Source organism: Engystomops pustulosus, chromosome 1, assembly GCF_040894005.1.
Source record: "Engystomops pustulosus chromosome 1, aEngPut4.maternal, whole genome shotgun sequence".
NCBI lineage: Eukaryota > Metazoa > Chordata > Amphibia > Anura > Leptodactylidae > Engystomops > Engystomops pustulosus.
Window position 1 is genome coordinate 118,479,709 of NC_092411.1, and position 25,968 is coordinate 118,505,676.

The 25,968-nt window shown below is 44.3% G+C and overlaps 2 protein-coding genes across 4 annotated transcripts; both read right to left on the reverse strand.

The window, feature by feature from the left end:
* Window positions 1-7,899: 7,899 nt before the first annotated feature.
* Window positions 7,900-10,195, reverse strand: LOC140132474 (uncharacterized). Of its 3 annotated transcripts, none has more exons than XM_072151291.1 (2): window positions 9,167-10,195; window positions 7,900-9,058 (listed from the first exon to the last, which is right to left on the reverse strand). In XM_072151291.1, exons 1-2 carry the CDS (start codon window positions 10,193-10,195, stop codon window positions 8,192-8,194), a joined length of 1,896 nt encoding a protein of 631 aa, XP_072007392.1. In that variant the 3' UTR covers window positions 7,900-8,191. The 3 variants fall into 3 exon arrangements, with proteins under 3 accessions (XP_072007392.1, XP_072007387.1, XP_072007403.1); XM_072151286.1 differs by having other exon boundaries at window positions 7,901-8,494; window positions 8,567-10,195; XM_072151302.1 differs by having other exon boundaries at window positions 7,902-8,699; window positions 8,949-10,195.
* A 2,994-nt stretch (window positions 10,196-13,189) lies between these two features.
* Window positions 13,190-22,245, reverse strand: FXN (frataxin). Its single transcript, XM_072151316.1, has 5 exons — window positions 22,052-22,245; window positions 20,330-20,403; window positions 18,955-19,075; window positions 14,063-14,160; window positions 13,190-13,652 (listed from the first exon to the last, which is right to left on the reverse strand). Exons 1-5 carry the CDS (start codon window positions 22,154-22,156, stop codon window positions 13,511-13,513), a joined length of 540 nt encoding a protein of 179 aa, XP_072007417.1. The 5' UTR covers window positions 22,157-22,245; the 3' UTR covers window positions 13,190-13,510.
* Between the last annotated feature and the right edge of the window lie 3,723 nt (window positions 22,246-25,968).

Sequence of the window (25,968 nt, forward strand, 5' to 3'; positions counted from 1 at the left end):
GGGTGATCGCCATGACGTGATACTACGTGAAGGTGCGGGAACGACCCGCATCCTATGACGTAGTATCACGTCAAGGTGCAGGAAGGGGTTAAACAACACGTGACTTGTCTGTGCTGTGGACTGCTCAGCTCTCTGCCCCCACCTATGTGCTCCTGTACAGTTCCTCCCTCCTGCTACTTCACAGAGCTCAGAGCCTGGTGAGCTGACATCAGTGGGAGAGGAAAGATCTTTACAGGACTACAAAGATGGGGGCTGAGACCTGGGGACTGTGTCGCACAGATAAGTCACATGTTGTTTTTTGAAATGCATCCAAACCAAAACCCAACCCCTAGGACTATACAGAGAATGCAAGGTAAGTTATAACACACAATTATATTGTAATGCAAATGCTTAGAGAAAGCAGAAAGGCATATGTGCAATGCAGGTGTGATGGGTTTCTGCAACCTGTCTTTAGTGAAAATGAGGACCCTGGTGACAGGCTCCCTTTAAAATCTTTATAGCAGGCATCACTTTATTATGGATATTTGCCAGCTTGTTCTCCCGCTGTTTATTCACGGCGGCTGCTGCAGTCTTCAGCTCTTGGCCATACTTGTCCATACTCTTTCTTTGGGCAGCCACAGTGGGTGGGAAAGGGGAGACTAAAGAAGGGAGCACGAGTGGTTGATGCTGTAGCCTAGAGGGGCTCTGGCAATGCCCTTCAGCCTCATTTGCATAAACGTAAAAATAATTTTATAAAGAACCAGCAAGCTAATATTCGTAATGAAGTGATGCCTACTGTAAATATTTCAATCTCTACATAGATCACGCATGCAAGCATTATTTGTGCTGAGAGGGCAGCAGAGATCAGCCATTCAGCTCTGGTTCACTTTCTCTGAGAAAAATGTATCAGGTATGGGAAAATTTACCATGCCTATCCATTGAGAATGTGAACTAAATTACATTCCTTATGTGATTAGTATGGTCTCTTTTGATTGCGTGTTAACCATATGTGTTTTACATGTAAAACCAGCGTTGTGAAGTGTAGTATGTAAGCCAGACAGAGCCTTTCCTATTCCTTTCATTTTAGAGAAATTTCTGTTGTCTGTATACAACAATGTCTGCTGGTGAACCAGTGTTACTTTTTGTATGATCACTGTTTACTCAATGATCGATATCTCTTATAGAAATAGGCTTAGACTAAGCAAACCAGGCTAACCAGTGTCACGTGTGCTCCCACACGATACCTGTCTCGGATCGCGGGCGCACCCATGTCCCTCCGCAGCTCCGGACTAGCCTGTCCCAGATCCTACTCCCCAGCGGACTGCCGTGCACATGTCCCCGCCCCCTACGGGGTGCACGCGCCGGCTTTTGGAAATTTAAAGGGTCAGTGCACCGCTGATTGGTGCGCTGGCTAAACACCTCCACCTTATTAACCTGCACCTCCCTTCCTTCCCTGCCGGATCTTGGTGCCCAGCGATATTCCTGGGTTCCTCTGGGTTTCTGTTCCTGAGTTCCTGTATTCCTGTGTTCCCATCTGCCTGGACCTTCTGTTCCTGACCCCGGATTGGACTTGAACTTGCATCTCTGCCCTGACCCTGTGCCTGAACCTGACCACGAGACTGTCTTCCGTTAAGGTACCTCGACCTTAGCTACCACCGTGGGCTAGTAGCACCTGTGGAACGACCTGGTGGTCCCCCCGCCGCAGCAAGACCATCCCGCTTTGCTACAGGCTCTGGTGAAGACCAGGTGCCACTTAGATTCCGGTCCCAGGTGTCGCTAGTACCACCTCCCGCGGTGGTCCAGTGGATCCGCTCATCCCGAATCCTGACAACCAGCAAGCACAGTCCTGCCCCAATGTCCCAAGCAGCTAATTTATAGTTTGTTGGGAACCAGTAAAGGTACTGTCTACAAAGCTTATGAGGTTCCCTACACAATGCTGGGTTAAACGCTTTAAAGAGAACCCGTCATGCAAAATAACCCCCCTAAACTAAATATATTTTCATAAACTGCCATTAGAGAGCATTGCCTCTATCCCTTCATTGTCCCTCTACATGCCTGTAAACCTAAGCAATGAGGTCCTAAAGCTGTATGCAAATGACCTGTGAAATGTCCAATGAAGCATTAGCATATTCAAGCTGTCCACTCTATTCATGAGTGGGAGGCACAGCCACACCCCCAGTGCTTGACTGACAGCCTGTGTAATGATGTGAGGCTGTATAATGATGTGCTTCCTGGTGCTGGTGGCCACGCCCCCTGCAGCCTGTGTGTGTATGATATACTCCTATACACATGACTGAAAGCCTGTATAATGATGTGAGGCTGTATAATGATGTGCTTCCTGGTGCTGGTGGCCACGCCCCCTGCAGCCTGTGTGTGCATGTGTGTGTGTATAGGAGAGATACAGCAGCTCTAGGCAGCCATGTTACAGCAGAACATGTCAGATTCATGTGTAGCTGATGTCTGTGTCTCTCACCTGTATATTAGGAGGATGCAGCATGTCAGCAGATGCAGCACACACTAGCAATGCTTTACTATACATTACACACAGACATGAGCAGGGGGAGGAGAGGGGAGGGGGAACAGGGGTGACATCACTGCCTCTGACCATGTGACCAGCCTCATTTACATGATAAAAAATAGATGATTTTACAATGAGTAATGTATGAATTGACTAGATAAAGGCTGGGATGGGATCCTTGTGAGCTGCTCCAACAGGTAGAGGTGACAGGACAAGTGACACAGACCTGATGACAGGTGTCCTTTAAAGCTGGCTCCTGCTGGCTAGAAAAGGGCAGTACTGTGCAGTGAGGCAGTTCAAGGAAATCTACCATCAAAGTCAAGCATGGATAAACCAGTGGCACTTGCTCATAGATCCAGGCACCCTGACTGTGGTAGTCTACTAATATTTGTTATCCATGGCCACATTCCTTCAATAAACTTATTATTCTGCTTATAAGCCTGAGGGGTGTTTCCAGAGCCCCTCAGGGAGTCTTTTCACTCCCTGATGAGCAGGACAGGTCTCCCCCTGCACTTATAGATGGAGGAGGGAGAACAGATGGAGGGGGGAGACATATTCTGCTCATAGTAACAACCAGTGAAAAGACATCCAGGTGTTTCCAAAGGCCCTCGGGCTGATAAGCTTGATTTCTAAAAGTTGATTCAAGAAGGAAGGAGGCCATAGATAACATATTTAAATAGTTTACCAGTGTCACAGTGCCTGGATCTGTGATGAAGTGCCCCTGGTTTATCTTCCTTGATTTTCATGGTAGATTTCCTTTAAAGAGGTATTCCCATGAAGACAAGTTTTTTAAAAAATACTCAGGATAATTGTCTAATTCAATATTAACAAAAATACAGCACCAATATAATTCCAACCTGTATTTACACAATTTCTGGTTCTTCTGACTTTAGGGTCAGCAGCCATCTTGTCCGACGCTTTGGAGCTGAGCTCTTCTCTGCTATCTGCCTCTAGCCCCTCCCCCCTTTATTCCAGGACAGGCTCACACTCAGGGCCGGCTCCAGGTTTCAGTGGGCCCCTGGGCGATAGAGCCTCAGTGGGCCCCTTAACAGTGAACTTATGTAGCGACATTAAAAAACAAAAACTTAAAATACCAAAACACATGCGCACAGATAGACAGAATATATACACACACATCCAGTATATACAGCACATAAACACAGATATACAGCATCTATACGCACACATCCAGTATATACAACACATATGCACAGCAATACAGCATATATACACACACATCCAGTTTATACAACACATACGCACAGATATACAGCATATATACACACATCCAGCATATACAACACATACACACAGATATAAAACATATATACACATACATCCAGTATATACAGCATACACACAGATATACAACATATATACACATAAACACATATACATGCATTTACATATGTAGCAATTATACTTACCCCAGCTGGATGTCATTCGGTCAGGACGTGGAAGGGCACCACGTAGAAGAGGGCGGACAGGCAGTGGCGTAACTAGTAGAGGCTGGGCCCCATGACTAACTTCTGCATGGGGCCCCCCTTCCCCTTAGGGCGCATTCAGACGTACGTGTGCCCACCGTACTGTAGCACGGCGGGCACGCGGCGGCGCACGGGACAGGAGGAGGGGGTGAGCGCTGCTCGCCCCCGTCCCTCTACTTACAGATACATGGCACACAGCACCATATTACGGGAAAAGATAGGACATGTCGAACATTACCCCACCGTGCGCCCATTGCCGGCCAATGGGGACCGTTTATACGTCCCCTAATGGCCGTGTGAATGTAAAAAAAATATACATACATATTTCTACACGTTTATACATTTACACACATACATACACTATATACACTTATACCCACACATTTATGTAGACATACAGCATATACACACACATACAGTATATACAGACATGCTGCATACACATAAAACAAATACACATACATACAGTATATACAACATAAACACACACAACACATACACATCTCATGCACTCACACAGCACATACACACACACAGTACATACACTCACACAGCACATACACAGCTCATGCACTCACACAGCACATACACACACACACACAGTACATACATAGAGGGACTTACATTGGAGGATCGGAAGACCAAAGGAGCGAAGAGGACCCGAGGAGCAGAGAGGACCCAAGGAGCGGAAAGGATCGGAGAAGCGGAGAGGAACGGAGGAGCGGAGAGGACCCGAGGAGCGGAGAGGAACGGAACGGAGGAGCGGAGAGGAACGGAGGAGCGGAGAGGAACGGAACGGAGGAGCGGAGAGGAACGGAACGGAGGAGCGGAGAGGAACGGAACGGAGGAGCGGAGAGGAACGGAACGGAGGAGCGGAGAGGAACGGAACGGAGGAGCGGAGAGGAACGGAACGGAGGAGCGGAGAGGAACGGAACGGAGGAGCGGAGAGGAACGGAACGGAGGAGCGGAGAGGAACGGAACGGAGGAGCGGAGAGGAACGGAACGGAGGAGCGGAGAGGAACGGAACGGAGGAGCGGAGAGGAACGGAGGAGCGGAGAGAACCGGAGGAGTGGAGAGGAACGGAGGAGCGGAGAGGAACGGAGGAGCGGAGAGGACCGGAGGAGCGGGCTGGCGGTTGCTCCGGAGTCTGTGCCATTCGGCGGACGGGGCATGCAGGAGGCTGTCGGCGCTGGCGGGGCGCGCGGGGAAGGAAGGCAGGGCAGGACGGAGCGGCCACATGTAAGGTGGATAGGACAGGGCAGGACTGGCAAGGTCCTTCTCCGCCCACCTCCTATGCGGCCTGCAATCAGCGGGGGTTGCCTTTTAAATTGGCGAACCCGAACATGGTCGTGGTGGGCCCCTTGGAAACTCTGGGGCCCCGGCACTTGCCCGGATCAGCCGGGTGCTGACGCCGGCCCTGCTCACACTTATTGACTTCCTGCCGGCAAACAACAACACATCACATCATGAGCTACAAGTAGATAAGTTCTTTATCTATGGGAAGGGGCAGGCACATCAGATCTGATAGCTGATATGTAGCAGAGCTGGAGAGTGTCATTGTGTGTAAAATGAATCTCATGGTTCTCATATCTGATATGTCTCATTTCTCTTACGATGTGTCAGATACTAGTACAATGTTCAGAAGTTAAGTGAAAATTTTACACTGACCAACTGAGTGATAGGAGCTAAAACAGCAATAAAACTGAGTAAATTGTAAAGTAAAGAGTTAAAAATTACCTTTATTTTGTTAAATTTTAATCCCCTAGTGATGTTAAGAATTTTCCTTCATGGGCAAACCTCATTAAGTACCTTATTGGCTGCTCACTACCTAAAAAGAAGTGTAAGTGACCAATCAGCAATTTCTAACAGGTCTCTGCTTGTACATTAGCCTAAAGCTTAGTGATTAACAACTTTATTGCAGTCACTATCAAGTTTTCATTATATCTGGACCCTGAGGATGTGAATACAATTGAAAGAAATGCTGCTCAGATAAGTGCCCCTTTCACAAGAGGAAGGATGTACACTGTTAGCGGCTATTGTTTGCAGCATACAACATGTACTTTATATAGCTATATGGAAACAAACATTAGCACATATTCCACATAAGTGCAATAATTACATATGGTTCATGCTGGTTACCACTGTATTACACATAGAGTATAGCCCCACATTAAATTGTTACGCAACTCATTTTATTGGCCTTAAATATATAGTATCATTCAAGGTGCATCAAATAGTAAATTACTAATACCCTTTTGTTCCACACAAGTGTTAATAAGAGTGTAGAAGTTTTATATGAGCTGGAGAGTTTTACTGCACATTTCATCAGTTTAATAGATTCCCTTTAATAAATAATTGTAGACAGTCTGTGAATGTAAACTAGCAGCCCCCCCCCCCCCCTAACCATTTACCTATAAAAAAAAAAATCTCCTCCACAGTTATGTGAAAATGAGCAGAGAAGAGACATATTTGCCCGAGACGAGTCAAGTTTAGAGGGTGTCAATTTAGTTCTATAGTACATAGAAACATGGTTTTGGCATCATATAAAATGATTAGCAGCCCATCTCGCAGATCGCATGAGACTTGTGCAGACGGATACAATTAAATAAATAGAAATGCAATCTATAGACAAAAATTTAACTCCCGTTTTTTTAAAATTATTTTTCATCTTAAAGGGAACTAGTCAACAGCCTTTTTCAGCCTGCCTAATGTCCCTGCAAACAATAAATAACATATCTCCAAACAGAAATTCTAAAAGTTAAAATAACTTATAATAAAGTTTGGTTAGCTCCCTGCAAGCTCCTGTCCTTGGTCCTCAGGTAGTGTTCAGCACACAGTCCCTCATGCCTCCTCCCAAAAATGCTCATTTTTAATTTTTTTTACAAAACCTGTTTGGGGATATGCCATTTATTGTCTGTGGGGGAGGGTGGAAAAGTTTGTCTGTAAAAAAAGGAAATTCCATCGCCTACCCACTAATACTAGTTTAATGGGATAATATCTGGTGATAGGTTGCCTTCAAAGGAAATCTACCATCAAACTCAAGCATGATGGGGTAATATTTCTATTTTTGTTATCCATTGCCTCCTTCTTTCTAAAATAAACACAATTAAAATTATGCCAATAAGCCAGAAGGGCTCTGGGGTGTTTTACCAGCTTCACATGTTGTTAGCAAGTCTCCCCCTACCCAGTCAGCATTTCCCCCTCTCTCTGCCTTACAAAGACACATCACGTCTTAAGTGGAACCTGTAACCTACTTTTACCCCACTAAACTAGTAGCCCTTTCAGGCAAGGCATGATATGTCCTTTCTAGAAATCCCTCACCTGGCTGGAGGGGGAGGGTTACTATAGACGCCTTTACCTTAGGTTCTAGAACCATGGTTTTGGCATCAGATATTGGCTGGCTGCACACAGCATGTGGAAACCGATTCATATGCTGAACCCAACAGATTGCGCATCCAGAAATACAATGCAAGGACACCCATCCTTTGCAATTTGTTCTTCGTTCTTGTAAAATCAACCTTAATCTTATACTACTTGCTATTGAATTTAAGGTATATGTGGCTAAAGTAATGCGTCCCCTCTAGTTGGGTGGAGTCCGATGAGCACTTCCATAACAGATGCAACATAACTGCTGGACGCGTTCATTGGTAGCAGTGAGTGCAGATGTGAAGTCCTCACTTCTCGTGAAGTCCTGCCACTCCACTTATGTGAGAGCCATCGAATATCATTCTTATTGATATTAGTGGTACAGATTACTGTGGTTGTTGCTTAAAAGAACACAATTCCAATCCCTTAAAACCTTTAGGCATTTTAATAAACATATTATTACAACACAAAGGAGGTCTACATTAAAATTGTGAATTAGACTCACCGGTAATTCGGTTTCCATCTAGTCCTCCATGACGGCCCACTAGGAGGATGACCCTTGACCTCTGTAGGGACAGGAAGCAGAGAGGTTAAAAGCCTCCCCCCACATCCTCCCGCCAGTGTCTACCAAATAACTACACCGGTGGAAGATACAACATATTTTTATTCTGTCTTGTTAGAATCACATACAGAATTTTCAAAGAAGTGAAAGAAACATGGGAGGGAAAAATATATAGGCCGTCATGGAGGACTAGATGGAAACCGAATTACCGGTGAGTCTAATTCACAATTTCCATAACGTCCCCCATGACGGCCCACTAGGAGATCTACAAAATTAGTAGAGTTAGGGTGGGACCACAGCCTGGAGAACCTTCTGACCGAAGGCGAGATCCTGTGAGTTGGGTAAGTCCAGCCGATAGTGTTTTGCAAAGGTGGATGAAGAAACCCAGGTGGCGGCTCTGCAGATTTGTTCAAGAGAAGCGCCCCTCTTCTCTGCCCAGGAGGCGGATATGGCTCTGGTGGAATGGGCTTTAAGGTTAGGAGGAACTTCCTTCCCCTGTTCTGTGTAACAGGAGGCTATGGCAGTCTTTAACCATCTGGCGATCGTGGTTTTGGATGCCTTTACCCCTTTGTTCTTCCCCTGAAACTGAACAAAGAGATTGTGATCTTTGCGCCAAGGTTTCGTAGCTTTTAAGTACTCTAAGACCGAGCGCCTTACATCCAGGGAATGCCACTCCAATTCCTTGCTTGAAGAAGGATTCCCGTAGAATGATGGAAGAATTATTTCTTGGTTCTTGTGAAACCTGGACGCCACTTTAGGAACAAAGCTTGGATCCAGAGTCAAAGTTATCCTGTCGGGGAGAATACACATATAGGGTTCTCTAATAGAAATGGCTTGGAGTTCCCCCAGCCTTCTAGCTGAGGTCACAGCTACTAATAAGGAAGTTTTTAAGGTTAGGTTTTTTATACTAGCGTCTTTTAAAGGCTCAAAGGGAGGCCTGGAGAGAGCATCTAGAACCAGGGAGAGATCCCAGGAGGGAACCCGTTTCAGAACCTGAGGCCTAATTCTATTTGCAGCAGCAATAAATCTTTTGACCCACCTGTGGTCCGCCAGGGGTTGGTCGAAGAATGCGCTCAGAGCCGAAATTTGGACTTTCAAAGTGCTAGTAGAAAGACCAATTTCTAGTCCTTTTTGCAGGAAGTCTAGTACCTGTAAAATATTTGGGTTAGACTGAGAGGGGGGATTAGCCCCACAAAAGGTCACAAACTTTTTCCATATCTTATGGTATATGGCGAAAGTAACCTTTTTCCTACTTGCCTTCAACGTAGTTATTACGGCCCGAGAGAGACCTTGGGACCTTAGGAACTCGAACTCAGGATCCAAGCCGCCAGACGGAGTCTTCCTGGATCGGGATGGAAAATCGGACCTTGGTATAGCAGGTCCTTCTGAATCGGTAGAATAAAGGGTTGCTGGACAGATAGGGACCTCAGCAGTGGGTACCAGCTTCTTTTTGGCCAGTTTGGGCAGATCAGGATCACCCTTGACCGGTCGAGCAAGATTTTCCTGAGTACTCTCGCAATTAGGGGAATTGGGGGAAAGGCATACATAAGACTTCCGCTCCAACGATGGCTGAACGCGTCCAAGTGATCTCTGGACTCGCCGGCCTCCAGAGAGAAGTATTGTTGGCATTTTGAATTCTCCCTCGTGGCGAATAGGTCTATTTGGGGCATGCCCCAGACGCTGGTTAGATGTAGGAAGATTTCCTGGTTGAGACACCATTCGTTCGGTAGGATCTCTCTCCTGCTGAGATAATCCGCTTCTCTGTTGAGGGATCCCTTCAAATGAGTGGCAGAGATGGAAAGGATGTTTTCTTCCGCCCACTGGAAGATGGTACGAGCCAGACTCGATAATACTGGAGATCTTGTACCCCCTTGTCTCCTTAAATAGGACACTGTCGAGACGTTGTCCGAGAGAATGTGGATATGATGATCCCTCAGATAGGCTGTGTTCGATCTTAGCGCTTCCCAGACCGCTCTTAACTCCCTGTAGTTTGAGCTGCTTTTTGCTTGGGCTAGAGTCCAGGACCCCTGCTCGTAGTGGGAAGGAAGGATTGCTCCCCAGCCTGAGCTGCTTGCGTCCGTCACTATGGTGATGGTTGGGAGGTGGTGCCAACATACTCCTTTCTCTAGGTTCCTTGATTCCATCCACCACAGCAGGTCCCTCTTTACAAAGGAAGGAATCCGGATCTTCTTGTCTAGACCTGAAGACTTCCTGTTCCAGAAGGTTAGGATCCAACTCTGAAGGATCCGAGTATGGCTCTGACTCCAGGCGACCGCAGGTAGGCATGCTGTGAGGAGCCCCAGGATCTTCATCGCCTGTCTGACTGGTACAGAGTCCTTCCGTCTGAATGAACGAATCTGATGCCTTATGTTGGATATTTTCTCCTGAGGAAGAAAAGACATTTGGTGAGTTGAGTCTAGAATGATCCCTAGAAAGGTCTTTCGAGTGGAGGGTACTAAACTTGATTTTTTCAGGTTGATTAACCACCCCAACTCTGTTAAAATTCTTAGGGAAGACTCTCTTGCCAAGATTAGTTTTTGTTTGTCTTTCCCTATAATTAGCAAATCGTCTAGGTAAGGGATGATTGATATGTCTTGTAGTCTTAAAAAGGCTACCACCTCCACCATGATCTTGGTAAAGACCCTTGGAGCCGATGAAATACCGAATGGAAGTGCACGGAATTGAAAGTGTAAGACAGAGCCCTCGGGAGAGAGAACCGAGAATCTTAGGAATCTCTGAGATGAGGGGTGAATAGGTACATGGTAATATGCGTCTTTTAGATCTAAAGTGCACATATAGGAGCCTGTGTGAATAAGTTGGGTAGCTGTTCTTACCGACTCCATGCGAAATCTTCTGTAAACGATGAAGCGGTTTAGCTCTTTCAAGTTGATAATTAGGCGATTTGATCCGTCTGGTTTTTTGACGAGGAACAACGGGGAGTAGAATCCCAATTTTTCTTGTTCTTGAGGGACCGGCACCACCACTCCCATGTGGATTAGATGAAACACTTCCTGCCAAATGAAGGAATGTGTAGAATGAGAGAGAGAGGGTAAGGGAGCGACAAACCTTGGAGAAGGGGGGGGTGATGAGAATTCTATCCTGTAGCCTGATTCCAAGATAGATAGTACCCAGGGATTCGAGGTGACCTTTGTCCACTGGGATAGGAAACCCAGGAGACGCCCCCCCACTCTGGCGTCATTGTTTCTTGTTTCCTGGACCCTCTGGGAGGTTAGAGAAAAGGAAACCCCTTCCCCTTCCTCCTTTGGGATAACTCCACCGTCCTTGCTTACCTTTGCCACGGTAAGTCTCTCCGGTGTTCCTAAAAGGACGAAAGGAAGATTTCTTGGGTACTGTTTTGGACTCTGGAAATCCCCTTTTTCTGTCGGACGCCTTTTCGAGTATAGCGTCCAATTCGGGTCCGAACACAAAGTCTCCGGAGAAAGGAATGCTGCACAATTTGGATTTAGAGCGGATGTCCCCGCTCCACTGTTTCAGCCATAAGGCCCTCCTGGTGGCATTGGTAAGAGCTCCTTCTTTTGCAGCAAACCTTATTCCTTCGGCAGATGCGTCAGCAAGGAAGGCAGTAGCAGATCTTAACAATGGTATGCTTTCCAGTAAGTCTTCTCTGGGAGTACCCTCCCGGATATGGGACTCTAATTTCCCCAGCCAGAAATATAGTGTTCTTGCTACCGAAGTGGCTCCTAAGTTCGATTTTAGGCTTAGCATGGAAGTTTCCCACGCTTTCTTTAAAAGGGCTTCTGATTTCCTGTCCATTGGGTCTCTTAGCTGAGCCGAATCTTCAAAGGGCAGGTCCATCTTCCTAGAGACCTTGGAAACCTGTACATCAACTTTGGGGAACGAGTCCCAATCCTTTGACTCTTCAGGGTCGAAGACTAAGCGTTTCCTGAAATTCTTAGAGACCGCGATTTTCCTCTCAGGGTCTCTCCATTCCTGACTAATTAGACCCCTAAGGGTATCATTGAGGGGAAAGACACGCTGTTTCCTGGCTTTGAGTCCCCCAAATAGTTCATCTTCGCGAGAAAGAGGGGGTTCCTCGTCCTCGAGGTTCAATGTATCTCTCATAGCTTTCAGAAGATCGTCCAGATCCTCATTTTGGAATAAGTAGCGGGAACATGTTGCCTGCTCACGATCCTGATGATCCTGGTCTCCCGCCAGAGAGCAGGAGGGAGAGTCTGAAATACACCCCTCTTCTTCCTCTGAGGAGGAAGCCGATACTATCCGAGCTTTCTTACGTGGGGGTGGGGCTCCCTGCGTAGCCGCTGCCACTGAAGAAACCACCTTCTCGTCTATAAAGGACTTAAGCTCGTCCATAAAAGACGTCTTCTCCTCCCGCATGAATTCTTCTATGCAGAGTCTGCAGATCGGTTTCTTATAGCCCTCTAGTAGTGTACGGAAGCACATACTGCATTTTTTAACAGGAATCCTGCTTTTTTCAGGTTTTTCTCTACTCTTTTCCTTTCCTGATTTCTCTTCCTTGCCTTTCCCCTTAGAAACTTGCTCCTAGGGAAGGAAGGCAAGGAGACAATGACTTGGAGCTTACACAAAAAACAGTTGTATATGTTGCCATACAGCACCACTCACGTGCACCGGGGGGTGGAGTAGGCCCAAGTCTGCCTCATCAGCCATTATGATGTCTGGGACGGCCGGCCAAGAAGAAAACGAGTCATAGACCTCAGACCAACTGACTACCCGCTATTTGAGGATTTAAATACCTGCATGGGGAGCCCATCCCCCTGTCGGTGGCTCCTACTGCGTCCCGCGCCCGGTCCGCGGTCACTTCCGGTCGCGACCGGAAGTCGTCATCGAACAGGGGGAATTCTGGGAAACGTAGTTTCCTGCGTCCGCGCGAGAGTCTGGTGACCAGCCCGCCGGAGAGGACGCCAGCCGGAACGAAGATAACGTCCAGGGAGAGCCCGCAGCCGCCGGGCTAACCGAGGATCTGTCCGGAGGGGAACTTGGACCGCAGTCGGCGTAACCCCAGGTAAGGCTTGGTGAGTATGGAGATCCTTCTCCGTTTTTTTTTTTTTTTCAAAACGTCCCCCCCCCCCTTAGGAGGAGAGAGACCCTCTCTTGACCTGACCCCTGTAGGGACAGGAAGACACTGGCGGGAGGATGTGGGGGGAGGCTTTTAACCTCTCTGCTTCCTGTCCCTACAGAGGTCAAGGGTCATCCTCCTAGTGGGCCGTCATGGGGGACGTTATGGAAAATGGGGATTTAAAAAATGCGTGTACATAGACCGTACCAAAGTAGATTTTGTGATCAAATAATAACAATTCCTTTATTTATATAGTGCACACAGATTACCCAGCGCTGCATAGAACTTGCCAAAATCAGTCCCTGTCCCCAATGGGGCTCACAATCAAATCAACCTACCAGTATGTTTTGAAGTGTGAGAGGAAACAGGAGGACCCGGAGGAAACCCACTCAAACACAGAGAGAACATACAAACTCTTTTCAGATGTTGACCTGGATGGGACTTGAACCCAGGACCCCAGTGAAACTCACATAAAAAGAACAAAAAATGTATAGTAGTCATTTATGCAAGATTTCATTTCATAGTAAAAATTTTCAAACTCTCCGTCACGATGAATATGTCAAGGTAGATAGGTCTAGTGTAGTATTCAGTGCAAGAGAAAGTTCCTTTTCCAAAAGCTTATGTAGAGATACACCATCATGAGAATATACCCAACTTTTTCCAGTCCAGTCATATCTTTTAGGTCCACTGAAAAGGGAAAGGATAATACTCAGATATAAACCTCAAAGAAAAGTGTTCACATTTGACAAACATAATAGATACAGATAGTATGTACCCTATGATCTGTAAAGCACTGTTGAATATGACAGCGCTAAATAAAGATTTATTATTATTTGTATTTTGTGGAGGTTACTGACACTAATATCCTGGCAGTCTGTCCCCTTAAAGTGTCATCTTTTTCCCCCAATCAGTGCCCACACTTGCATGCTGCATTAAGGACAGATCAGAACACCCACATACATTTCTATAAAGTAATAACAAAGAAACCACATAGACTTGTAAGAAAAGATGATTCATAATTGATATTTCATAACAATTACAAGCATTTAGCAAGTGACAGCCTGGTTATTAAAGGATAACATGGTATCTGCACTTACCTTGTGGGAGATGACAACCAGATCTGTTTGTTTGGAGTCTGTTTGTTGATCACATATGTACCAATGTTCCCTCCAACTTTAACTGTAAGAACCCCATTCTGGAAATAAAAAAAAATTGTGGTATTAGAATTCTAATTGTAAATTCTGGTAGAAAGTTCCACAAAGTCAACTATCACTGCAGTCCTCCTACAGTCGTTTGAAAAAACAAAAAAAGGACTCCCAGACTATGAGAAATAAGATTCTCTGGACTCATGGGAGAAAGATTGAACTTTTTGGCGTTAATTCTAAGCACTATGTGTGGAGAAAACCAGGCACTGCTCATCACCTGCTAAATACAATTCCGTGAAACATGGTTGTGGCAGCATCATGCTATGGGGGTGTTTTTTTTCGGCTGCAGGGAGAGGACAACTGGTTGCAATTGAAGGAAAGATGAATGTGACCAAGTACAGAGATATCCTGGATGATAGCTCCAGAGCACTCTGGAAGAGGTTAAGAATGGGCCCATGGTTCATCTTCCAACAAGACAATGACCCTAAGCACACAGTTAAAATAACAAAGTAGTGGCTTCAGAACAACTCTGTCCCAGCCAGAGCCCTGACCTAAACCCAGTTGGTAAGACTTTAAAAATGGCTTCCACCAACGTTCACCATCCAACCTAAGGGAACTGGAAAGGATCTGCAAGTAAGGAGGTTGAGGACCCCCAAATCCAGGTGTGAAAAACTTGTTGCATCATTCCCAAGAAGCCTCATGGCTGTACTAGCTCAGAACGTGCTTCTACTCAATACTGAGCAAAGGGGCTGATTACTTCTCACCATGTAAATGAGCAAAAATATCTACATTTCTGTTTTTTTTTTCATTCACGATGGGGTGCAGAGTGTAACTTTTTCTGATATTACCAATTGGCTGCAATAGAGCAAGGAGTGAAATATTTTACGGCGTAAGAATACCGTATATACTCGAGTATAAGCCGACCCGAATATAAGCCGAGAACCCTAATTTTACCACCAAAAACTGGGAAAAACTACTGACTCGAGTATAAGCCGAGGTGGGAAATGCATTGGTCAAACCCCCCCCAGTAGTATACAGCCTGCCAGCCCCCAGTAGTATAAAGCCTGCCAGCCCCTAGTAGCCTACAGCCAGCCCCCTAGTAGCCTACAGCCAGCCCCCTAGTAGCCTACAGCCAGCCCCCTAGTAGCCTACAGCCAGCCTGCCCCCACGTCCCTTAAAAAATAAACTTATATACTCACCCTCCGATGTCAGCGTGGCTCCCCGATGTCAGCGTGACTTACCGATGTCCCCGATGTCAGCGCGTCCCGTCTTCTTTCTTCTCCGTGACTCCTCTTCTCTCTTCCGGCATGGACGCGGCCATGTTTTCCTCTAGCATGCGCATACTATGACGCGGCTGATGCTGACGTCATAGTATGCACGGCCACTAAGAAAACATGGCCGCGTCCATGACAGAAGAAAGAAGAGGAGCTGCGGAGAAGAAAGAAGACATTTTTTGTGCTGAAAAACTCGGCTTATACACGAGTATATACGGTACCCTCCGTACCCTGTATACTATATGGTTCTACAATGTACTGGAATTATCACAATGACTAATGTGTAACGATAAATCTGCAGCATTGATCATTTAGATCACACTTTAGATGGCTTGACTTTTAATAAAATATGGTTGACAATTATGTTGCATTATTTGGTGCTTAACGAACCCTGCCTCTTTTCTGATGAGCCCCGCCCCTCTACGATACATTGTTTGCAATATAAATTCTTGTGACACATGTTGTGTAATGCATTTAATCCTTTTTTTGCTTAAAATTGCATTTGAAGTCTGACATATTTTAAATATTAATATCAACCCCATAGTTTATGTAACAACGTGCATTACAGGCCACCATAATAACAGACAATCCAGTCCCTCCAATACACAACCTCAATATCATGTACTTAGAGGAAATAGGAATGAATATGCACTTTAACAACACAATGGCTTGTCTGTTCAGAAAGATAATAACAATATAATTGAACGTTGGGCTTCTATCCTGTGACTAAAGATACTTATGCAACACATAGGGAGGGCCACTTTTGTCTCCATTTAATGTTCAAGTTTTATTAGTATTATAATTCTTGTTCCTACAGAGGTCAAACATTTCACTACCTGTGTGAAAGTGTACAATTGCTTTCAAAATCATATCTCTGAAATGCCCTGAACTTCTAGGTTCTGAAACAGGCCATGTTCACACGCTGCCGAATTCTGCAGCAATTCCTCAAGAAATAGTAATTAGCTGAGATCTCTTCTTTGGCACACTATTCTTACTTCCGGTGCAAGTGCTGTGGATCCTGTGACCAGTGCAACCAACCAATCACTGGCCTCAGTGTTGACACCATTACTGTTTGTGTAACCGAGGAAGCCTTTTATTGGCCACAGTGGTCAAGGGAGCCTCAACTGTCTTGGTCTGAAGTGACTATTAACAGAGTGAACAAGGTAGCAGAGTTGGGGCATACTTTATTATTTTACACTACTCCTTACCTAGTGATTTGTGGATTTTTTCAGTAACCTATAAATAATACAAATCATACAAAAACAGATACTCATGAAACTACCTAAATAGAAATGATTAATCTGAGGCCTCAAGAACACAAGCGTATGGTCTTTTCTCTTCTGTATATACGGCTGAATTCTGGAAGGGCATATTGCAACAGTATGGCAACGTATTGCACCACATCCGTATAAAATACAATTGGCTAGCAGATGAGGGATGGCTGACAGAATGCGTCTCCCAATGGTTCTGGATACTGCATGTATATACAGCAGCCTATGGTGCACAACCGTTTGCAGCACGTATATAGCCTGTATTTTATACATTCCCATTGATTTCTATGGGCCGCACGGAATAGAAATAGGGTGGAAAATAGGACATGCTCTATATTTTGGTATTGTGCTGTATGGTGGACAATACTGCCATGTACACGGATGGCCGCATAGCCACTTACAATGCATGGGGCCCTATTTCGGCCGAATATACAGCCATGTGCATGGAGCCTTAGAATGAAAAATGTACTGAATCATAAAAAGTAGATATATTGGGTAACTATTGACCTGTACATTAAAAGTTTAGTAAGTGGCCAAATAAGGTTTCGCAAAACTGTATTCCATTTTGATACACTATAAGCTCTCCATGTATTACATTACATCTGGTAGCTTTCCTTTAATGGTCACACTTTCAAAAGCAAACAACACACAAATTGCATATTGAGATGTACATATTCTGCATTTCACAACCTCAATACAGAACTTGTACAACTTTCTCTACGGGTCACGACTATTACAGCTGGGGCATAGCACCACCTAGTGAGAAACCAGACAACTACCGGGTATATACATTGCAGCAGATAGATCACCCCATTCACATATGTGCAAAGGGCATGGGAACCACCCGGGGCGTAACTTGAGGGGGTGCTGAGGTTCCGGTAGCACCAGGGCCCAAGAGGTTTAGGGGGCTCTTAAGGTGTCACTTTCCCATATGAGAAGACTATTACTATAAACCCTACATTATAGTCGGGCCTGGCACAGACTTTGCACTGGGGCCCATCAGCTTCTAGTTACACCACTGAGATTCACTGATACTAGACAAAGTCACCCTTCAACCGCCTCTACCCTGGGATACAAGAGCTGCTTGGTACAGGAGCTTCTAAGCATAGACAACATTTATGATGTCATTCCTGAACAGCTCTTCATTTCTGGCACTAAAGGCAGTAGGACCTGCTGTGCATTACAAATCCATTGGACATCCAATGTGGATACTATGTTTCAGTTCTAGTAGGTAGGTTCATTGTTTATGTTAAGTATATGCAGATCGGGCCAATATATAATATCTCTACCTATAGTGTGTTCATAAAGCTTCCTGGTATTAACACTGGGGGCGGTAAATGATGTGCATAACAAGGGCAACCAGGAACAGAAAGGAGATAATCTAATAAGGAATTCAGCAATGTAAATTATCTTGCATAATAATTGTTAAACTACTGTGCCCATTAAAAAGGGAAGGAGAGTCATACTATTTGGCTTTTAGAGGAGAGGTTTAGATGCTCTGGTTCTTAGATGCCAAATAACTTTTGAAAAACCCTTTAGGTACCAGTAAAGTAGAATTCCCTAGGGTGTGACACCACTTTGTTAGCTACACACCTCGAGGAACTTGACAAGGAGTGTAGAGACTCCAGAGTCATTGAATTTATGTGCTTTCCAGTTTGTAGCAGAAGTGATTAGATAAGCACATTGAATATATCAAATTTCACAACATTATGTCACTGTGTGTAGTGGTAGATAAGGGGCATTCTTGGGGGTCAACTTCATTGTTTATCCATCATAAGGTATGTCCCAACTACACATAGTTACTAATTTTTCTTCCTGACACAGACCTGTTTGCCTTGGATTACATTGCAATTTTGGGTTATTTTATTGTCACACTGCAGCATTTACCTGGTTTCACAGAACAAACTTGCTTGTGGGCAACCGGCCTAAGAATAGGGAGAACCTGAATAAACCCCATTACACATTTTAGGAGAATGAAATAGGCAACACCCACAACACAGCACCTGGAAACTTTGCTATCTTTTCCCCAATCTCCCCCCTACTCTTTCTCACACCCATGGACCTACATCCTTACTCCTCCCCCCCCCCCCCTTCTTCCATCTATCATTGGCTTTGCAGGTTTTGTTCATCAGTCTGCTTCTACATTATCTGTGCATACTTCTTTACATATGTGTAGAAGAATGAGCCATATTTTCATTATCTAAGAATACTTTATGTCACTTTTGTTAAAGTCTTAGTTCTTTTTCATCTTTAAAAAAAAAAAAATCTAAAGAGTGTTATGATACAGTAAGATACATACCCCAAAGGAGACATCATAGTCACTTGGAGTAAATGACTGATCAGCTAGATCCTCAAAGAACTCGGCAAGTGAATACAAAGTATCTGCCGCCAACCTCTCATAGGTGGTTTCATCCAAAGTACTATCAATCAAAAGAAATATATTTAGTACAGAACTATCTGAACCCTACATCAGGTCCAGGACACATATTTCTTCATGTAGATCACCTCTATGGCGTTTCATAGAAGACAGACCTTTTATTGTAAAATTATTAATACAATTTGCCACCGTTTTGGCAACACCATCCAGGCATATGATAAAAATCTTCAAAGGACTGCCTCTAACACATATTGGACAACAGGAGTGTTGGGTATACAATCCCAGCTACTAAAACAACTGTTACGTATAATCGTACAATTATTTACACTTACCAATGTACAGTGACCAACTCTATCAAACAATATCCAAAACCCGAAACACACAGAGTAATATGGTCCAAAAAAACAACTTTTATTTGAATAGTTCCCTTAAAAAAGCAAACTCCAAATATGTATATTGCCATCAGACTAAAAATACAAATTGGAGATATACTCCTGTATGTAAGTGCGCGGTGCATGTAAACTTATATATGGTTTCTAGGAACACTATTGATACATCAAAAAAATAGTAAAAAAGGAACACAGGCTGTATTTATTTGGATAATCATAGTATCCCAAGGATCAAATTATTGCACATACCCATTTAGGACTCCTTGATCCAAGGCGTGGTCAATTAGGGTAATTGCCATCAATTACCCTAATTGACCACTCCTTGGAACAAGGAGTCCTAAATGGGTATGTGCAATAATTTGATCCTTGGGATACAATGATTATCCAAATAGATATAGCCTGTGTTCCTTTTTTTTTTTTTAACTTATTTTTTTTTATATATATCGGTAGTGTTATTCCCAGAAATCATTACCCATTTATACGTTTACATGCACTGCGCACTTACAAATGGAGGTATACTCCTGTATGTATTTTTAGTCTGATAGCAATATAGTTATTTGGCGTTCTATTCTTGACTTGTTTTATGTATTGTTTGTGATATATGTCTTTTTTAAATGGAACTATTAAAATAAAGGTTGATTTGTTGGACCATATTACTCTGTGTGTTTTGGGTTTAGGATACAATCCCAGCTGTTAACTTATTACTAATAATTAATATTTGCTGAAACTCAGATAAACACGACAGCTAAGGCGTGCTTGTTTTCCCCCAATCTTCCAAATGCTGGGGATCCCAGTAGACAATCCCCCAACAATCAGATATTTATCCCCTATATGGTTGATGAGGGATAAACATTTAGGGGAAAACCCCATAAAGGAGTCCACCAAAAACAGTTAAATAGTCATTGTACCTGGTTCCAGCTGTTGTGCTTAAAGCTGCTGCGAAGTGTTTGCGCACAGACTTTAATTGTAGGGGAGAACATATCTGAAAGAAAAAGAAGTTGCAATTCATGTATTTACTACACCAAACCTGCCCACATATGGTAGTTTATGGAATAAATTCAAAGAGTCCTGTTTTCCTGGTAACTCTAGCAGTTGTAAGATAAGATCAGACATTCCTTCCTTTGTATCGGATCACATGAAATCACAGCAGGAATACACATGTGGTAGACATTGCAAATGTAACAGGTCACATGACATGATCTCTCCCAATGTTCCATATAGCAGCATGTTCTGTAGCAGTGAGAACTGTCAATCAGGAACAAGGAGGCAGGGCAATTCAAGTGACCACCGAATATTCAGGGCCTTATTGGAATTAGTGAGACACTTCAGATAATTTGCATTTTTTTTTCAACATTGCAGGCATAAAAATGAACCATTTAGGGATAAGGTCATTGCTATTTAGTTACAGTTTCTAATTAAGTATTTATTTTGGGTGGGTTAATTGGCAAAGCAGGTTCAATTTAACCCCTTAATGACCGGGCCTTTCATTTTTCGCGTTTCCATTTTTCACTCCCCACATTTAAAAATCTACATGGGCTTGTTTTCTGTTTAACACATTGCACTTCGTAGTGACGGTATTTAATATTCCATGCCGTGTACTGAGAAGTGTGAAAGAAATTCCAAATGCAGTGCGACTGGTAAAAAAACGCATTTGTGCCATTTTCTTGTGGGCTTTCTTTTTACGGCTTTTCACTGTGCACCCCATATAAGATCTGTGCTGTATGTCCTCCTGTACTCCATGTATAGATGAGGACCTCTATATACACATCAGTCAGTGGAGCCTGTACATAGCATCTGTACTGTATATCCTCCTCTCCATGTATAGATGAGGACCTCTATATACACATCAGTCAGTGGAGCCTGTATATAAGATCTGTGCTGTACACCTCCTGCTCTCCATGTATAGATGAGGACCTCTATATACACATCAGTCAGTGGAGCCTGTATATAAGATCTGTGCTGTACACCTCCTGCTCTCCATGTATAGATGAGGACCTCTATACACACATCAGTCAGTGGAGCCTGTATATAAGATATGTGCTGTATATCATCCCGCTCTCCATGTATAGATGAGGACCTCTATATACACATCAGTCAGTGGAGCCTGTATATAAGATCTGTGCTGTACACCTCCTGCTCTCCATGTATAGATGAGGACCTCTATACACACATCAGTCAGTGGAGCCTGTATATAAGATATGTGCTGTATATCATCCCGCTCTCCATGTATAGATGAGGACCTCTATATACACATCAGTCAGTGGAGCCTGTATATAAGATCTGTGCTGTATGTCCTCCTGCTCTCCATGTATAGATGAGGACTTCTATATACACATCAGTCAGTGGAGCCTGTATATAAGATCTGTGCTGTATATCATCCCGCTGTCCATGTATAGATGAGGACCTCTATATACACATCAGTCAGTGGAGCCTGTATATAAGATCTGTGCTGTACACCTCCTGCTCTCCATACTCAACACTCATCTGTATATGTCATGTGACTGTATGACGCACTAGCCGGTCATGCCTATGAGCTCTGTGGTGTGCGGTACCGCCCTGTGTCCTGCATGGCTCCCTGTGCTGCCTGCATGCTTTATGTAATACTTCACCTCGCACTGAGGAGGACTCACCTGTATCGCTGCACAGTGTGTCACACAGTTAGCGGCAGCTCTGGTTGGTCGGGGAACCCTTAGCAAGCAAATTGCCGCTCTTGGTGCCCTGCAGAGAGCCCACATACTACCGAGGAGAAAGTGTCACATACACCCTATCCACTGCCACTCAGCTTCATATCGGGGATGGATTGCTTGTCACTAGAACAGACACATGATCTCGCCTCTCGATTTATAATGCCTGAGCATGTAGAAGCGCACAGAACTATTACTCTGTCGGCATCTAGTGGCTATGTGCAGAATAGCAAGTCAGGGAAGGCAAACCAAAGCATGAGCAGTTTATTTTCAAGGAATTGGATAGAAAATCTAGATAGTAATATTTATGCAGTATATCATAGTGGACCAGTGCTCAGCAGGGCTGAGATACTGTAGTATATAATGTTGGTCCAGTGCTCAGCAGGGCTGGGGTCGTACAGTGTACCATGGTGGTGCAGGGCTGGGGTGCTGCAGTGTATCATAGTGGTCCAGTGTTCAGCAATATATCATAGTGGTCCAGTGCTCAGCAGGGCTGGGGTGCTGCAGTATATCATAGTGGTCCAGTGCTCAGCAGGGCTGGGGTGCTGCAGTATATCATAGTGGTCCAGTGCTCAGCAGGGCTGAGATACTGGTGGTCCAGTGCTCAGGGCTGGGGTCGTACAGTGTACCATGGTGGTGCAGGGCTGGGGTGCTGCAGTGTATCATAGTGGTCCAGTATTCAGCAGTATATCATAGTGGTCCAGTGCTCAGCAGGGCTGGGGTACTGAAGTATATCATAGTGGTCCAGTGCTCAGCAGGGCTGGGGTGCTGCAGTATATCATAGTGGTCCAGTATTCAGCAGTATATCATAGTGGTCCAGTGCTCAGCAGGGCTGGGGTGCTGCAGTATATCACAGTGGTCCAGTGCTCAGCAGGGCTGGGGTGCTGCAGTATATCATAGTGGTCCAGTGCTCAGCAGGGCTGGGGTGCTGAAGTATATCATAGTGGTCCAGTGCTCAGCAGGGCTGGGGTGCTGCAGTATATCATAGTGGTCCAGTGCTCAGCAGGGCTGGGGTGCTGCGGTATATCATAGTGGTCCAGTATTCAGCAGGGTTGTGTATCAGGGCTGAGATACTGCAGTATATCATAGTGGTCCAGTATTCAGCAGGGTTGTGTATCAGGGCTGAGATACTGCAGTATATCATAGTGGTCAAGTATTCAGCAGTGTTGTGTATCAGGGCTGAGATACTGCAGTATATCACAGTGGTCCAGTGCTCAGCAGGGCTGGGGTACTGCAGTACATAATGGTGGTCCAGTATTCTGTAGTGTTGTGTATCAGGGCTGAGATACTGCAGTATATCATGGTGGTCCAGTGCTCAGGGCTGGGGTCGTACAGTGTACCAAGGATACCTCCCAACATTTCCAAAGAAAGAGGGGCAAAATGGTGGCACTCCTAATCACGCCCTGGCCACACCCCAAATATGTAACAGCAAGCATCATGATTACTGTGTGAGCACTGCAGTTCGGCCAGCAGACAAGGAGTCCTTCCATTATATATATGATATATATGATATGATATATCAACATTTTAAAATAGAGTTTTCAATTGGCGAACCCTGTAACGGAAAATAGCACCCAAATGTCCGAAACCCCATTTTTTTTTTCCATTTTGAGACACCTAAAAATTTTAATATAAAGCGATCAATATAAGATCATATAGTCTCCAAAATGGAATTAATGTAAACGTCATCGAGTATCGCAAAAATGATACTTTAAACAGCTACTTACAGAAAAGTATAATAAAGTTATTGGTCTCAGGAAAGATATACTTAAACATAATAAAACCTGTCTGAATTTGGTGTCATCTGGAGTGCACAGTAAAAGCCATAAAAACAGGACCAAAAAGAAAATTGGGGTTTTTTTTTGTCCACCTATGCGTTTCCTTAGGCCCCTTCCACACTTGCGTTGCAGATCACGTCAGAGTTTGATCAGGGTGCGATCAGGGTTTGGTCAGTGGAAAACGCACATTTTGCATCAGAGTGCAATCAGTTTTCAGTCAGAGTTTGTTTAGTGTCTCAGTTTTTCACGCGCGTTTTTGATGCAATTTCAATGCAATATCAATGCGTTTTTCACGCGCAGGACTGAGCTCTATCTTTTCTATGGCAATTGATGCGTGAAAAACGCATTGCACTTGCATTGCACTTGCAAGTGTCTCAGAGTCCAATGCGTTTTTGATGCATCCATAGACTTGTATGGTGCGTTTTTCACGCGCGTGACTTGCAAAAGTAGAGCATTTCGAGATTTAAACGCGCGTTAAAAAAAACGCGCGTGTGTGCGTGAAAAAAATGCAAGTCTGAAAAGACCCATTGGTTACAATGGGTCAGAGTGCAATGCAAGTTCTGCGCGTCAAAAGCATGCGCAGAAAACGCGTGTGAAAGACGCAAGTGTGAAAGGGGCCTTAGTCTTGGTCTGAGACAAATAACATCAGTATGAGACCATGACTGATATGTGATTTGTTCAAAATGAGTAGGTCTGGGGATTTATTATAATGGAACAACAATTTTTGACTTTTATAGAAACATGAAATAAAGGACCTGAATTATGTTTTAACAAATTGTCTTACGAGTGCTGTATCATATCTTCATATAAAAATTGAGTGGTTCTGTCTAGAACTTTGTGTGTATATAATATAAACGTGTGTATATGAGTGCAGAAATGTGTGTGATTGTACAAGAAACTTGTGTTCTACCCCATGCAGAAATCCTCTATGGTGCCGAAGCTCTCCTTTTGAGCCCAATATGCTTGCTAACTTGAATATACCCTCTATGATATCATGTCTAACACTTGTATCACTGTAATGACCAATGTAACAAACATATTGGAGGTATACATGATGATGGTCATGTCTAATGTCTAATACAGGGATACTGTAAAGGGTTAATGCAAAAAAATAACAGTGTTGCCACAACACATGAAAAATAAAGACTGTGAAGCTATTGTGCTGCCACATAATGTGTATAATAAATAAGGTAATGTGACAGCTAAAGGGTAACACAGCTATGCTACCGTACAGGCAGGGCAGCCATCAGGAAATTCGGGGCCCCATACAGCAAAAGTGTCTGGGCCCCAACACACCCCAAAACCGAACAAGCCTCCTGCCCCCCGCAGTGACCTTTCACAAACAGGGTTTGAGGCCTGTTGCTACGACAAGGCACACTCTTCTGGCCCCAGCCACAAAATATATTTACAAAAAGGAAAAGGCTGCTCCGGTCTTCTTCTCGTTCTCTTGCGCGCGCCTTCTTCTCCTGCAGACAGTGTGTGATCCCGCGAGACCTGTGACCCAGCACTGGATCTCGCGGGATCACACAGCCAGCCCAGGAGGAAGCGCGCAGAGACCGACGCGACGCTGGCGGCAGGGTAAGCATGAAAGAACTGTACGCAGCGCACTTAACCCCTTCACGACTTGGCCTTTTTTAGTTTTTTCACTTCCATTTTTCACTCCCCACCTTCAAAAATCTATAACTTTTTTATTTTTCCACATAAAGAGCTGTGTTATGGCTTATTTTCTGCGTAACAAATTGCACTTTGCAGTGACGGTATTCAATATTCCATGGCGCGTACTGGGAAGCGGGAAAAAAATTACAAATGCAGTGAAAATGGTGAAAAAACACATTTGCAACACTTTCATGTGGGCTTGGATTTTACAGCTTTCACTGTGTGCCACAAATGACATGTCTAATTTATTCTTTGGGTCGGTACGATCACGTGGATACCAAATTTGTATAGGTTTTATAATGTTTTCATACATTTAAAAAAATTAAAACCTCCTGTACAAAATTTTTTTTTTGATTTTGCCAACTTCTGGCGGCAATAACTTTTTCATACTTTGGTGTACGGAGCTGTGGGTGGTGTCATTTTTTGCGA

Coding starts and splice junctions, on each gene's coding strand:
- LOC140132474 (XM_072151286.1), bottom strand. CDS start 10,195: ATGCCTACCTGCGGTCGCCTGGAGTCAGAGCCATACTCGGATCCTTCA. Junction 8,495..8,566: donor TGGAGTGGCATTCCCTGGAT/GTAAGGCGCTCG, acceptor CTCTTTGTTCAG/TTTCAGGGGAAGAACAAAGG.
- FXN (XM_072151316.1), bottom strand. CDS start 22,156: ATGTGGGCTCTCTGCAGGGCACCAAGAGCGGCAATTTGCTTGCTAAGG. Junction 20,404..22,051: donor CACACTGTGCAGCGATACAG/GTGAGTCCTCCT, acceptor TTTTTCTTTCAG/ATATGTTCTCCCCTACAATT. Junction 19,076..20,329: donor AGCACAACAGCTGGAACCAG/GTACAATGACTA, acceptor TTTGATTGATAG/TACTTTGGATGAAACCACCT.